Here is a 16,439-nt window from a genome sequence, read left to right as displayed (position 1 = left end):
TACAGATGTTCATGTACTGGCAACGTTAGATAAAGGAAAATTGTCAGAGAAACTTATAACTCATTCATCAACCCGCGATGCAATTATCTCCTTTGTTTCTTTGATTAGACACAATTACCCATCAAGTCTTTTGTTTTACCTTTTTTGTATGTGAAGTTAATCATGTCAACTGAAAGGGAGCGTTGCACGTTTTTGGCAGTATGCGTGGGCATGTCATTAGCAGCAAATCTGCGTCTTTAATTTGTTGATTATCTCTTAAAAGAGAAACCAGGATGTGTGTGATCTCTCTCGCACCAATTATGTCTGAAGGATCAATGATTCGGTAATGATACAAATATGAAATGTTTGGGGGATTTTGGAAATCGCTTGGCAAATATATAAATATTCATTGCAAATCAAATCCAGTTGAACAATTAAAACCCGTTTTTACATTGAAGGAATACAAAATTACAAATAAAGCTTTTTTTAAGTATTGCTCGAGATTCATTTAAGGTCAGGGTCGCCCAAGACCAGCCTTCACTTTCACCTCTCGAACCAGGCACCACGCCAAACCCATATCCTCCTGCATTAGTCTCATCAGGGAATTTAATATGTGCCACCCTGTAGGAGGGGAGCCTCCCTGGCACGTGCACAACACACACACACACACACAAACACACCGCCCCGTCTTGACAGCTCACTCTAATTACTGGCCCTGCCTGTCGCATGGCCTGCATCTCTGCTAAGAGCAGATCACATGTGACCCCGTCCAGCATGCCGCTGGTGGGGGGGGGGAGAGAGGGGGAACCATGCAGAGAACACACCCACTCCCACATACACTGATCGAAGGGACACTCAAAAAAATGTAGGCCAATCAAAGATCTTCATTCCAAAATAAGATCTTCAGCACTTGATAATATATCTGCTCACTCTCACAAAAACAGGACTTGCGTCCAAGTAAAGCATATTAACGCTAATGACTTTTATGTTGACAGATTAATTTAAGGCAACGAAGTTAGACCAAGTGGATATCTACCATATTTAATTTTGGAAAGAAAAACAGTTTATTTTTTGAATGGTTAATGTTAAAGGCTTCTGTCCTCTATTAGAAGTGGTGTACAGTAATAACAAGCCACACAGTGAAAGTGATTTAGTAACATTTACTCAAACAATGCATGAGTGGAAACCAGTGCAGCATCCATGTATACAGATTTGTAATGATATTTAAAATATGTTGGTCTCCTTGACACATCTGAAACTTGACTGGAACTTAAAAAGATCAATTGTAGTGTCCAGTCTTCAGACTTTATCAAGAGCTTTATTGAGAAGTTAGAATCAATGTATAACCTTGAATAGCCTAACACACGTTTTATATCTAATCATGAAGGCGAACATCATCATATCATTCAAAATCGAATTCACCAACAACTCTGTACTTGCTTGCTTTTATACAAATATTTACATATATGCACATGTTTTATTTCTGAATATAATATCTACTGCAGCAATGAGGAAAGACAAATGACTATCTTTCTGTTATAATCACCATCTACACATTGTAACTTCTTTTATCACGCTCAGAGGCCTTAGTGCGACTTGATACGTTCTGCAGAGAAATGTTTTTTCGACTCTTATCAGGTGATCATTGTCTAATATAGAAAGTATATAAGAAATTATAGTTTTAGAAAACGTTTAGTACACATAAGCAACAACAATTTTCTTCCTCCATTCTCTGCCACTTATATCTGTAAATATATATCTTTTTTCTTTTTGCTACCTGGAACAGGTGATCGACTACTTTTGTCCAAAGACCAACGTTTTCCTTAAAGTGGGGGCTGGACTGTATATTTTTTCAATTTCTCAGACAATAAATGCTGTTTTTATCTCCATGAAGACTTTAAAATATATATTGATTACTATATATTTAACTAGTCAATGCTTCGCCTGTGAGGCAGTCCACTGGGGTGATGGGGAAATTCTAAAATTACAGAACATAATTGCAGAATGCAGGTGGAAATATATACTTTTTCTTACCGGTTTTGACACTATTATTCAGCAAGTGAGGTAATCCTATCGCCTTCTTTGGTTTGTGTAGGCTGCTGGCTTATAATAGTCTCTTTATTATCCGCAGGGGTTAAATAAATAATTCCCAGCAAAGTCATATTAATATCATATCTTGAAAAAATATAGAGAAGAAGAAAATGCTAGATGTCCTAAATACCATAACACATTTTTTCCTAATTAATGTATTTTTCATCATTGCTGTTGGTATGCATGTATCTAAAAACCCTTAGGTTTCAGCAAGTTCATTCTGTTGACCAAAACAGTGTTGTATCAGAAGGGCCAATGTTAAACATACTTTATTTAAAGCAAAAAATAAGAGCTGTTTAGTTGATGTGGTTGTTGCCTGGAGACATGGTGTGAGCTTATGTTTTAAGTGCAGTTCTGAGTGTTTGTGGCGTCTCTCCTGGCTGCTCTGGGAGGACGGTTGTGGCGATGACACGTAATTTAAAAGTACAGATGAGCCCACTGGCCCTCTGTCGACGCTGATACACTGTGGCAACCAGAAGAAAAATTAACAAATGGCCCCCTCTTTATTTTCAGTTTATGTTTGGAATCCTTGTTCGGAAGGCTTGCACATGTTGTCTGAGCATGTTGTACTACAGATCTGAGCTTCTGGGACACTGAGCAGCTGTGTGTCCACTGTACAACTGGCTTCTTTTTCTTTCCTTTTTTCTTTTGTGGAATTTGGGTACTACTGCAGTTTGCATGTTTTTATACAAAGTGTTCTATAAGTTAGTATCTTACTTGTGTCATCATTTAAGGTTTTAATGCTTTTTACTGTATTTTCTTTGCCAACTAGCACCTGAGAAACTGTTATCTATATTTTGCTAGATTGCAAAATAATGTAATGCCATAATTTCTTCCAGTCTGCCCACCTATCTGCTTTTCCTCTCACCTCTGAAAGCCGCTCTAATTTTTAGAAACAACGCAGACGGCTGAAAATGGCCCAAACTTAAGTTATCGTGACCTTTTAGAAGTATTTCAACTTTTATCCAAAGAACATGGTGCTCCAAACTGGCTTTCAGTAGCCTGTTTGCACCATTAAAAGCTGTGACTAGTTCTTCCTACAAGCATCTGCTTAGCACTACTAGCTTAAGAAGCAAGTGGTTGACAGGGATTTTTTTGTGAATGCTTTGCAAAACAAATGTTAAATTCTGCGGCATTCGGGCATCGTATGGTAAATATTTTTTTGATGTAAGTCCCATCACAGGTGAGAACAAAAGTACCATTGTATCAGGAGAAGGTGCGGCCTATGAACTGGATCTTCTTTAATAGACAGTGCTTCAGTCCGTCCTTTAGCTGTAAACCCAGTTGTCTGGCTGGAGATGGTTGACTTAGACGACGTCTGTCTAACTCATTTCGGCACATATCATCCTGAGAACAATCCCTCCTCTGTCTGATCTTCCTGGCAGCGCTCCACGCCGATCCTCCCACGATCTCCCTCTCTTATGATTATTTTATCATTTTAAATTCTTTATGCCGCATTGCCGTGGCATCGTCCCCGCTAGAGCAGAGCGGCGCGTTGGCCATACAGTACATTCACACTACAGTTATTTGGACGGCGCTCCGGTGTGGCTCTGTCCCGGTCCCTCGGTTGGATTCTGCTCGTCCATTAGTGCCATCTGTGCCTTCCTGCGCCGTCTGTGAGGGCCCTGTCGACGCCAAAACGATTGGCATTTCTCTGGAACAACCAGAGGGACGGTGCCCAGAGCTTTTAGCTGCCAATGATGTGCACTTACTCTGAAAAAAAACAACAAGAGGGTGAGGCGGGGGGAAGGGGGTGGAAGTAAGCAGGAGGCCCCGGCAGGAAACAGCTGCACCTACTGTACCGCGGCGTCCATGTTTAAGCTTCAGGAGCAACCACTTATCCCTGCAGCATCTGACAGCTGATACAGAGTCGAGAGCTGTGTCATTTTAGCCATTCAGCTGGCAATATTGGGCACAATGGTTGGGCACATGATTGAGCAGGTACACGTTAACAGATGCTGCAACAGGAAACAAAATAAAACTGAAAAACACCAGGTCATCATGCATCAGAAGGTGTAAACGATTCCGTTTTGAAATCAAGCGAGCAGCCTCATCTTTCCAACGTCCTATTTTCCAACTGAATATCTCCATTTTTATGCTGCCATTATGACTTGGCCATGTGGCTAACCCTTTAACAGATGCATCCTTTACTCTGGCAAATACCTGGGATACAGACTTGACCGATTATACTTTTTAGCATTTATAATTTAGACTTTCAACTTTTACTATTCCGTAGCTTACAGGAAGTGTAAGAGGCACCTATTGGAGCCAATGACACTATTGGCATACCAACAAAATATGACCTCAAGAAGCAGGGAGAATGAACAACAATTTTTCATCAGATATCATATCTTAAACACATTTCATTTATATAGCGCTTTTCAAGACTCACAAAGATGCTTTACAAAAGTCACATTTAACAAACAGTTGTACAAGAAAAACAGACACTTTCAAATCAAACACAATCTAATGCTCTAATGGAGCTATCAGAGTTCATAATGATAGAAAACATACATGAAGAGAGATTACTACAGATGATCTGCACCCAGAAGCTAAAGTTTTGGTAAACATTATTTCCAAATGGCAGCGCAAACTTCAACAAAAGGCCAAACCAAAAAAATGCTAACGCTGGCTTGATGGTTAGGACCAAAGCAGCTGACCTTTTTGTCTTCACAAAAATGTTCTCCTTCTCCACTCACTAAAATATTGTCCTGTCTGCACCAAGTGGGAGTCAGCAATGCTCTTACAGTCTGCCGACAATATGCTGCTGCCTGCTAGCATAACTTTTTACTGCAAGCTGTCACTCATCAGAGCTTGATTTCCCACTATCCACAAATTGCCTGAGATGTAAATATGGTGTCAGAGGTAGTATTTCTTTATCATATGGTTTGATGGTAAGTTTTTGCTATTGCAGAAACAACCATAGACTGGATATAAGATTAGACGCAATCACAGTGATGTCATCCATTAGTTTATAATTTTGTGGCCTTGAGTTTGGCCTATTGGCTAGTGCTTCTTGTTTTTGGAAAACAAGTGGCCATATTTAGCCAAGATGGTGGAACTGAAGAGAAGCGTTGCTCCCCTCGTCAGCTTTGTAAGCAACGTCTAGCCGTTATTTATGTTCACAGGGATATACAATCACTGGCCAATTTATTAGGTACACGTGTTAAACTGCTGGATAACTCATATATATAATCAGCCAATCACATGGCAGCAACTCAATGCCTAAAAATGTTCAAGACGACCTGGTGAATTCCAACAGAGCATCAGAATAGGGAAGAAAGGTGGTTAAAGTAACTTTGAACTGGTTGTTGGGGCCAGGTGGGCTGGTCTAAGTATTTCAGAAACTGCTGATCTATTAGGATGTTACTGCACAACCATCTATAGGTCTTACAGAGAATGGTCCAAAAATAGGAAAATATCCAGTGAGTGGCAGTTCTCTGAGCGAAAATGCCTTGTTGAGGCCAGAATTCAGAGGAGAATGGCCAGACTGGTTCAAGATGATAGAAAGTCAACAGTAACTCAAATAACCACTCAATACAACCAAGGTATGCAGAAGAGCATCTCTGAGCGCACAACACGCTGAACATTGAAGCAGGTGGGCTACAGCAGCAGAAGACCACACCGGTGCCCCTCCTCCGCTAAGAACAGGAAACTGAGGCTACAATTTGCACGGGCTCACCAGAATTGGACAATAGAAGATTGGAAAAATGTTGCCTGGTCTGATGAGTCTCTGCTGCGACATTCGGACGGTAGGGTCAGAATTTGGCGTAAACAACATGAACGCATGAATCCATCCTGCCTTGAGGTTGGGTGTATAATGGTGTGGGCGATATTTTTCTTGCCATACTTTGGGCCCCGCCGTGGGCATCGTTTAAAAGACACAACCTACCTGAGTATTGTTGCTGACCATGTCCATCCGTTTATGACCACGGTGTAAGCATCTTCTAATGGCTACGTGCAGCAGGATAACGTGCCGTGTCACAAAGCTCAAATCATCTCAAACTGGTTTCTTGAACATGCCAATGAGCTGACTTTACTCAAATGGCCTCCACAGTCACCAGAACTAAATCCAATAGAGCACCCTGGGGATGTGGTAAAACGAGAGATTCACATCATGGATGTGCAGCGAACAAATCTGCAGCAACTGCGTGATGCCATCATGTCAATAATGGACCATAATCTCTGAGGAATGTTTCAAGCACCTTGGTGAGTCTATTCCACGAAGAATTAAGGCAGTTCTGTAGGCAAAAGGGGTTCCAACCTGGTACTAGCAAGGTGTACCTAATAAAGTGGCTGGTGAGTGTAAGTGCATATATATGACTAGTGTAATCTATGATTATAACAAAATGTACTAAGGAAAAAAAGGACAACCTTCCTTTGTTTCTTTTCATATAACGCTAAACAACACAGTGGCTGTGACCTTAAGAATACACTGCTTTATCTTCTGTCTCAGAATAGGGCTGTAATCATGCTGAATGACGGACGACTTAAAACTGGAAATAGAGAACCTAAATGTATCACTGTAATGTTTCTGAAGTAATAAATCAAGTGAGAAGTTGGGTTGTTGTTTCTCGTACACTTCTATACAATCTCCCTGGACAAAGCCAGTTTCATAAAACATGGATGCATATACCGTTCCTGTTTTTAGGCAGAAAAAGGTTTTCCTTAAGGCATTACTTATTATCCAGCATCTTCCAACATGTGTCCTAAACTTAACAGTGAAAGTCGTGTTTTTTCTTTTTAAATCTTGTCCTCCCATGTACCTTATGTGCAACTGCCCGAGTTGTCAGCGATCATCATGTATTTGGCCGAGTCTCAGGTGGCTCTGATTTCCCAGCAGGCCAGATGGCAGCGCTGTGTGGGCAGTGTGTGTGTGTAAGGGGCTGTGAGAAGAGGGCCAGCAGCCTCATGGAAGGGAGGATTGCTCACACCCTGGCTCTCTCCTCTGTCCCCGTGCAGCTGTGCTTCTCCCTCCAACTTGAACTTTTAATTTGTTCAATATGTGGCAGAGGACACGGAGTAAAACAGAACACATGTCTGGTGGCTGAGGCTCCACAGGCAGGGACTTGAAGAGGGATGATGACACTGTGTGGTGTTAATTCTTAGGTTTTTTTTACTTGTAAAAGTCTGCTGCTTCCACCACAGAGCATGACTGTTACATTGCTTTAAGAACAGTTCACACTTTTTTGATTTGTTGTACTTTGTTTGTATGCACCAGCAGGAAACAGTTAAAACATTTAACCAGATTTAGAATTGACCGTTGAAATTATTTCCTGGCAAAGTAAAACTTTTGGATTTAAAGTTAAAACGTCCAACTTTAGGTCCTGAATAAAATAAATCAAAAAATATTAACTTAAAATCCAATGTGTGGCACCATCATTCTTTACAACCTACAGAAGTACATTTAAAAAAAAAAAACACCATGTTTTCTTTTTTGTGTCTATACTTTATTAAATATAATGTTTTTTTGGGTGTGTTTCTGCTATTTTATGGCACATTTTTGTATAACCTTTATTTTGCCTTCTATTACCGATAACTTTCAAAGAATAACAACATATGTTCGTATTTATTCGTACATTTATTTTACTTTGTCCATATCAGAATTTAGCCCTAAAGGTAAATGATCTTAACTGTTAGTTGTATTGGATAGCGCCCCAACACATTGTGCGTGATAGGCTTACAGTCAACAAGTAATATGCCTTATATTACCTTAAACATGGAGCAATGATTCTCTTTGTGGTTTATGACCTGAACATTCCTTGGGATTTCTGAAACCAAAGCTTTCCTCAAACCCTTTTCAAATGCAAGTGTAGCAGCAGTACATACTGTAGGTAGTCCCTGCAGTGAAACATACAACTATATGATGCAGAACGGATTTGCTGTTCAGCTCATTAACAATTTGACAAAACAACAGACAAGTGTTGGAATAATGTGATGAATGTTGCTGTTGGACTAAGTAAACCCTAGATTAACTAAGATACTGTATAGGCTGCAAAGCTCTAATGTGGAAAAAAGTCTCTGCTCTGGTAATAAAATCTTTCAAAGCCTGTAGCTTATCACTGCAAAATAAGCATCTTGCAACTGGATTACAACTCTCATGCTTGCAAGTGTTTTCACACTACAGTCCAGATGGGAGATTCGTTCTGTAACCTAAATGGATGCCTTCTTTCACGCATCTTCTCTTGTTCTTTAAAATTGTAAATGTGACAAAACTATACAATCAATTAATACGACGAGCCAATACAAACATTTGGAAGGGGTCTAACACACCATCAGCTGTGCTTATTTCCATTTATTTGTCACCCAACAAAATTGTGTGGAGACCCCTTTCAAACTCGTTTGAGAAGTACACATGGCAACTTAATTTTTCAGTTTTATTTATTTTGAAATAAAACATTATTGAGGATTTCTGGACAATATTTTAAATAGTAAAGGAAAAACTGATAAATGTCTATTAAAGGGCCCTATAATGCTAATTTTCAGGTTTCTTAAATTGTATTGTGTGACTCTGTGACATGTCCACATGCTTTTACATTCAAACGGTCTCTATTTTTCTCATACTGCCTGTGCTGCAGCACCTCTTTTCACCCTCTGTCTGAAACCAGAGCCCAGTCTGCTCTGATTGGTTGCTGGCTGGCTCTGTTGTGATTGGGCAACCGCTTAGAGATGTCCCGCCCCTTTGCCTATCACGTACATTGTGTGGAGCACTAGCCAGAAGAAACGTAATATGTGTTACGTAGTGATGTCACTATGTTACATAAGTTAAAAAAATAATCCAATCGAGGTGTTTCAGGCAGAGGGGTAGAGTATGGCTTAATACAGTAGAAGGAAAACCCGCAAAAGCATAATGGGGCCCCTTTTAAAGGCGAGAAGTGTAACTTTCACATCCTGACTCCCAATCTGGGGGTTTCTTAGTGTTGTTCAGGTTTAAAGTGGAACCAACAGCTTTAGGTACCATGCACACGGAACATCTTCTCTGAAAACCACCAGATTCCACACCTGCACAAAATGAATTGAAGCATCTGTGACAAAAATGGATCTAATGTTAACATTGTATTTCTTTGGTGAGTTGGAAGACATGTACTGTATGGTTGCAACCTAAAGCTTTTGAAAAGCTTCCAGCCTTTGTTGCCTCAAATGATCTTATCCCACCTTAACCTCAGGAAATCAGAAACTTGACATACACAACTTTAACATCCTTTTCTAAAAAAGACGTCATCTAATTTTAACAGAATGGTTAATGAGGCAAATAGTATAAAATAATAGTTGAAGATAAAGAAAAATTGAATACATACTAAAAGTCACATTCTCTCCACTTCACTTTTAGAGCTCTGATTTAAGTTACAAATAGTGAATTAAAAAAGGGAATAAAGACTGCAGGAATCCGGAGTTGGCTGGCAGCATTGTAACCTTTTGTTGCGTTGTGAGATCCATAAAAAAATGGACTAATGTTAATCAATATACAGTAATAACAATAATCAGTATAATTTTTATTATTCAAGTTCATAAAATAACACTTTTTTTACAGTATATTCCTGCTATTTCAGTGCAATTTGCACCCTTTTATCATTATTTACTACATTTTGTGAAATAATTATAAAAGATTGATTGATAAGTTTCATTCAGTAGTTCAAGCATTGATTTTCAGAAATGTTATCTAATTTGGAATTATTTATATCAATGACGGCTGTACACCGATCAAAAGGTTCAATATTTATATATCCATTTGTATCAATAGAAAGCCAGAGGAGTGTCTGTAATGAACCTTATTAATCACAGTCTTCATTTGGAAGTGGATGCCTCTCCATGACCCCCCCCCCACCCCTCCTCTTGTCTCTTCACCTCTTCATCTCTCCCCTTGACTCATCCACCCGTCTATCTGCAGTCACACTCGTGTCCGTCTGACGAGATTTCACTGACATCTCGTGCTGACATATTCAGACTATTGTTCTGCTGCTCCGGGTGGCACAGGTGGGTCCCCGTCCCCCCAACATGGCCCAGTTACAAGGCGGCGCTTGCTGCCAAATCGGGCCCCGCTCATCCGGGGGACTGGGGAGCTGGAATGGGTTTGACCGTATTGTGCTGCACCTGCTTCGCCCTCGCACCAGATCCCCCTGCTTCGCCTGCCATTCTGCTGCCGCGCAGAGCACCTCTCCCCTCACCGAGCCCCCCTGCGTCCCGTAAAACCCGTAAAATCCACTGAACTTAGCCGCTCTGATGGCCGTGGCCAAAACAGCATCTGATGTGCCTTATTTGTTGACTGTGCGAGATTAGCTGCAGAGGGTACACGTCGAGGGGCTTACCATGCAGAGATGGAGCGAAGCCCCCACCCCTCCATCAAACACCCACCAGGCCTGCCAAATAATGAGAAATGGAAGATTCTCCAGCTTGTCTAAAGCCCTCGTCACAGTCGGTCCGCGCACACTCCTGCTCCCGAGCCAGACTGTAGTGCGGATACTGTAAGAGCCCCCCCACCAGACTCCTGCAGACGCTCTGCAGCTCAGGAGCCAATGTCCTGGTCTCTGTGTCCATAATGCCTCAATGGAAGGCATCCACGTGCACTGTGTGTGTGTGCAAGGATGTGCTTTTGTTTTCTAAATCAGAAAAGATAGATGTGCAGCACAAATATGATCTGCACATTTATTAAATCAAATTCTGTTCTTATTTAAAACGTTCCAAACTTCTGCTCACGTCTTAGACACCATTCTTTTTTTCCAACACAAGTCCATCGTTGACTGAAATTTGAGACATTTTTTGTTCACTAATACTCACAGATTTTCTTTAAGGAAATCACTTCTCCCCATCAGAAAGTCAGAAAATGAAACCTTACTAAGGGCCAATGTATTTATGTGATGTAGTTCAAGAGTTTGACTATCAGAGCAATGACAAATGACTCAATACTAAATTGTCTCGGTAAACCAAGTTGGCTCAGAGGGGCTTTTTTCAATCCACCTTTTGGGGCACGAATTGGAAATCAGAATTGTGTGACACATGCTTATTAGCATTTATTTTCGCTTAATCTTAATTAGTGCATTAAGGTTCGTATAACAAAGACCACCTGAGTAGTATTATCAGCAAGTATGTCTTTTGCCTGGACATAATTAACTAATCACTGTGTAAACCACACTATCATAAGAGATGCAATAATAGGTACAAAAACACACAGGTTACAGAGTTCAGGTCTGAAATCAGAAAACATATTTACATGTGCGGGTTTTACTCTTATTTTACTCTAAATTCAGTTAGTTGGTCATCACACATTTTCTCCATCCTTTCTCCCAATTTGTAAACCAATATTGGCATATTTTGGGTCTATTTAAGGTGTGCTGCCTTAATGAAATGGCGCTGCAGCTTGATCTTTTTTTTATCAGAGATTTGGACTGAAGACAGTGAGAGGACGGTCGGTGTAAAGCGAACACACATTTGTACTTGATTTGTTTTCAATACTGTAAAAATCATCCTATCCATGCTGATTTATTTCAGTCTGAATAAACCTTTGGATTGTCCTATGTAGTTTACCATGATACATTTATTTGTACACTTACTGTGCCAAAGGGATACACTCTCTGTACAAAGTGTATTCATGCTTACTTGCAAAAGACCTGGTAGAGATGAAGGTATGCGACTACATGGCCAGTAAAACATGATGACTCTTAGCAGATATATGGCCATCGACCTGCATGGCGGCTCCAAGGGTCACACTCAAAGCCAGAAGGTCTTGAGTTCAAAACCAAATAGAGCTTTTATTTTTGGAGTTTTGAGCGCGTCTGTCTTCTCGCACCAAATCTTCCGGATGCTAATTAAACAGTTGTCCTCATAAGAACAGACATTGGTTCTCATCCACCGAACCTTCCTAAGTTTTTTCTTGAATTTGTTTGCGAGAAACATAATAACATTCTTATAATTATGAATCAATAGTCTTGTCAATTGCACAAGCCAGTTGATTGGCATTAACAAGTAAACAACCATTCAGTTCCCATACAGAAAATGGAAATGGAAATAAATGTGAGAAAAATTAAGTCAAGAATATCAAAAAAAGTCTAGAGTGGGTGTAGCAATTGATTTCAAACATATACATTTGTTTTATATATATATATATATATATATATATATATATATACATATATAACATTTCTGAAGTGGATGTACTTCTGGAGGAAGTTCATGCTAGCAAGTTATCATATTTAGTAGCGTCAGTAGTAGATATAAAATGCATGTGATGCTATTACTCTTTCAGTGTTGCTTTAGTGTTTATTTTAAAAGACCAACATACTGTAATATATATAATAATTTATGTAATCATAATAAAAAATAATAATAATTGTGTAACTTACATTTTACACAATTTTAAAACTGTAGACTTGAAGAAAATGTAAAGTAATTATTAACAAAAAAATGACGGTACTCAAGTGTGCTCTTCAAAGTGTGTAGACTCTGTTCTTCAATTATAAAAAAAATGGAAACATTAAAGATTGTCTGAATCTTTGTAAACACTGCGTTTCAGAAGAAATGTGGTTTTACAGTTGGTCAATAAGGCCCTTTGTTTGTGAGAAAACATGCTGCTGTTGAGTATTTCTTCACGTCATTGAGCCATTCACCATCCCTGCTTTGCTCATCTGCATGAACAGATATGGCTGGAAAATGTATATTGTGATTTAGCTTAACTTATCCTTTGCGCTCCGTCTCATATGATGCTGCTCACTGCCTCTCCATATCTAGAGTTAATCCGAGGAGCTATTTTTCCCATCAAGGATTAATTAAGGAATAAATAAAGTAGCTTCCCTTTTCGGATGCAGTGTCCAGGTTACAGTAAGCACATGTAGACTCTGATGTGAGGGGGTGCAGAGAGGCAGGCTCGTGTGTGTGTGTGAGTGTTTGTGTGTGTTTGTGTGTGTGAGTGTTCTTGTGAGTGTGTGAGGCTGAAGGCCTGCGGCTGCTGAAGATTAGCTGTGCGAGAGCTCCCTCTTGGTGCCAGTCGGCCTACTGTTGGTGAGCAGGCTGAAGCAAGAGGCCCAGAAAGCCACACACACACACACACACACACACACACACACACACACACACACACACACACACACACACACACACACACACACACACACACACACACACACACAGACACACACACAGACACACACATTGGGTGAGAGCATGTAAACAATGACAAAGGTGAAATGTATTGTTTGTCAGTATTCTCAGAAGGGTATAAAAATGTTTACACAAGTTGTGCTTCATTTCATTTTTTTTAAAACATCATTTCTGCTGTTAGGTATACTGGTTTAAATTATTTGTCCTGAAATTATACCGTCATGAATTAATCTGCGTAATCCAGTCGTTATGTTTTCAATATTTATGTTTGTTAATCATGTACAATGTGTTATTATTGTGCTGTGTTTTACAGCTGCGAGAAATAGACATTAAAATAATTGTAACTATCTTTTCATAATCAATATGTCTAAAAAGTATATTTTCAACATTTCCAGAACATTTCCTAATTTTAGCCATAACTCAAATATGGAGGTTTCATGCTTCCCATATTTCCTTATCGATGTGAAGAAATATATATATCACCTCGACATTTTTCTATATATTCGGGCATTTTTTAGACCTCTCGTTTATAAAGAAAATAATCTTCGGATGAATAGATTGTCTTTTTGTGCATATTTAACATTATTGCATACATTTTCCTTTCCGGGTTCATTTATGTATCAGAAATGTTGTTATCAAAGAGTCAGTCATTAAATAATGATGACTGCACTGAAAGGCAAATTAGATTATAAGAAAATAACTAGAAATATTAGCACATTTAAAAAATATATTGTTTTTTATTGTATAACATTACTTTATTAAATTTGTATTTCTCTCTCCCTTTGTGTTTTTTTTAGGGTCGGTGTATGAATTTCAACCGTGTGCAGCATCAGTAGAGGGGAAGGCTGTGTGAAACCAACATGCGCTGATCGCTGTGGACAGAGAAGAAGTTCAGGTCTTTTGAAGATTTCTAACCCTGCAGCTCAAACCACTATCTGCTCACACGGCTCTACTCTGCGCACAAAGTTTCCCTCCTGGTTTTTTGCTCTTAAAAACACGGGGTGAATGTGAATATGAACTCAATAAGTTATTAAACTACCTTTTTCTATGATTAAATGTTTTTTTTAATTAAGATGAAAATAAGCAGAAGGGGCGCCCCAGCGTTCAAACTCGGTTAGCTTTTCGTGCGCACCGAAGGCTTAACATATTCTGACCATATTGTGCCTTCTCTGAAAAACCTAATTTTATGGACACAGACGGAAGCTATCTAAAGAAAGAAAAAAAAAAAAACAGAGAGAAAGGGGCTGTTTGCCTTTGGCGTGGAAGTCGGAATAATCCCAGTGGGCCTCACAAGTGCAGAAGTCCGTTCCTTTCGGCAATGTCTCATCACAAATCCTGTCCAACTTCAGCGTGCTGCTGCCCGCCGGCTGCCCTTTGACTGGCTTATCTTGTCATTTTAACACTGAGAAGTGCACACGCATGACAAATTGTAGACAGGATGCCCCAAGGTATTGGACGGCACCAAGACTTTGCCCTGTAGTTTCTCGTTTTTTTGTTTTGTTAAGACACCTTCCTTTCATTATGCACTCGGGACAAGAAAATTAATAGAGCGTTATTCGACCGCAGGACAGCCTCCTGACCAGGCGATCTCCAGCTAGGTTTGAGGGATTGATGCCTTGAAGACCTTGACATGGCGCTTGGTGTTTTTTGCCCCTGTTTTCAGTGCAGTCTGCTCTCTGCTCAGTAAGGCGTAGCACATCACTGCCCATAAACCGGCCTATCAGTTAAGACTTCAGAGATACAGATACAGCTGCCCGGACCCTCCTCTGCCCACCGCCTCAATCCTCCGAGGGGCTTCCCGGACGCGTCACAACCCAGTAGTTCCCTTGGCACCAGAATATCAAAGTTTAATTAAAATAATTAAAGGCAACAGCAAGCAGCAGCCTGTGAAGACTTGGCTGTCTCTTTTTTATGCCTTTTGACATTGAATGACCTATAACTGCGTTCTTCTCAGGAAAAAAGAGGACACTGCGCCACGGTGACGCTGCGCCACGTCCAAAACGCAAACCCAAAGTAACGGATGCGACGGACGGATAAGTATTGTTCATTTCCAGAAATTATGTCCCCCCTCCGCCCCCCCTCCACCCCTCAGCCCAAAAAGCAGGATATATATACTTATATATATTGTGGATTTGTCAAGCGTGCTGTCATGACGCCAATCCCAAATGATGTTAGTGTGAGCGGAAACACTGTGGGGGAGGAAAGGGGGCAGCAGCTGAAGAAAAAGGCTCGAATGATCCAGTCACTTCGGATACCGTACCTCAGATGAAAAATGGATATTCGAGTCGAAACCTGACAAAGCGCGCCGGCTTTGACGGGAAGCGGTATAGACAATGACCAGTGGCTGGGTCAGTGGGATGTCTCTGTGCAAGCAGGGAAGCTTATCAAATGACACTAAAAATAAGTTCAACAACCATCAAGTTTGAGGGGGAATGGGTCTCACACTCGGCGGGCACGAGGGCGTGCTCCACGCCACTCTAATTATTCCTTTGTTTCCTCTCCGTCCCGATCGCAGGGACATAAATAATTCCAAATCAAATTCCTCGGGGTGTGCTGGTATTTATGTCCGACTTAAACGCTTTTAACCTCTTGCATAATTTTGTGGGCTGACATTTAATAAGCTCATCAGCCTCTCGCTGGACGGTCGCCGGACGAGGAGATTTTAGCACTCTGATCTTTTTTTATGTTACAACCAAGAGCACAGGAATGTTATTAACCCGAACTAATGAGATATTTACATAACACTCACAACACGATTAATAACACGTCACAAGCCCCCCCCCCCCCGTGTCCCCTCCAATCATCATGCTATGCATAATATTCATTTTACCACCTATTGTTGAAGATTTTTTGAATTTCTGTGTGCCTTTTTAATATTTAATTAAGAGAAAAAAAGTATTATTGTATTTCTGCATTTCAGTGAAAAAAAGTTTTAAAAAATGTAGAATTTAATTCAAAACAATTTATTCGCTTCAGCCAACTTTTATTATCATATCGAAAAAGTAGATTGTTACAATTGTTGATTTATCTTTGGCTCATTTTCATAAAATGTTGCATGCACTATTTCTGCTACATTAATTCAGTTGCAAATAATGTAATTCATAATTTTATGATGTTTTAATTGTATAGTTTTTCTCTGTTATACTGCCTTTTTATATTCACGTAGCACCTTTAAGTCCAGGTTCCAGGCACACAATGTGCACAAATGTATGAGTTTATACAAAAATATTATGTTTTGCAACGCTTTTTTTACGAGTTTCTACACTGTTATTATTTTT

General features: G+C 39.9%; 1 protein-coding gene across 2 annotated transcripts in view; it reads left to right on the top strand.

Annotated features, from left to right (window-relative positions):
- The window catches only part of antxr2a (ANTXR cell adhesion molecule 2a), a 90,753-nt gene extending 74,377 nt beyond the window's left edge, over nt 1–16,376 (top strand). For both annotated transcript variants that reach the window (XM_079686822.1, XM_079686823.1), the window contains exon 17: nt 13,959–16,376. In XM_079686822.1, the coding sequence (XP_079542948.1) occupies nt 13,959–13,997 (39 nt within the window). In that variant the 3' untranslated portion in view covers nt 13,998–16,376. The remainder of the gene's footprint in view (nt 1–13,958) is intronic.
- The last annotated feature ends 63 nt before the right edge of the window (nt 16,377–16,439 follow it).

Source organism: Notothenia rossii (assembly GCF_949606895.1).
Source record: "Notothenia rossii genome assembly, chromosome: 6".
Taxonomy (NCBI): Eukaryota; Metazoa; Chordata; class Actinopteri; order Perciformes; family Nototheniidae; genus Notothenia; species Notothenia rossii.
The sequence above is the reverse complement of the archived record's forward strand: the minus strand, read 5'-3'. Positions and strand labels throughout refer to the sequence as shown.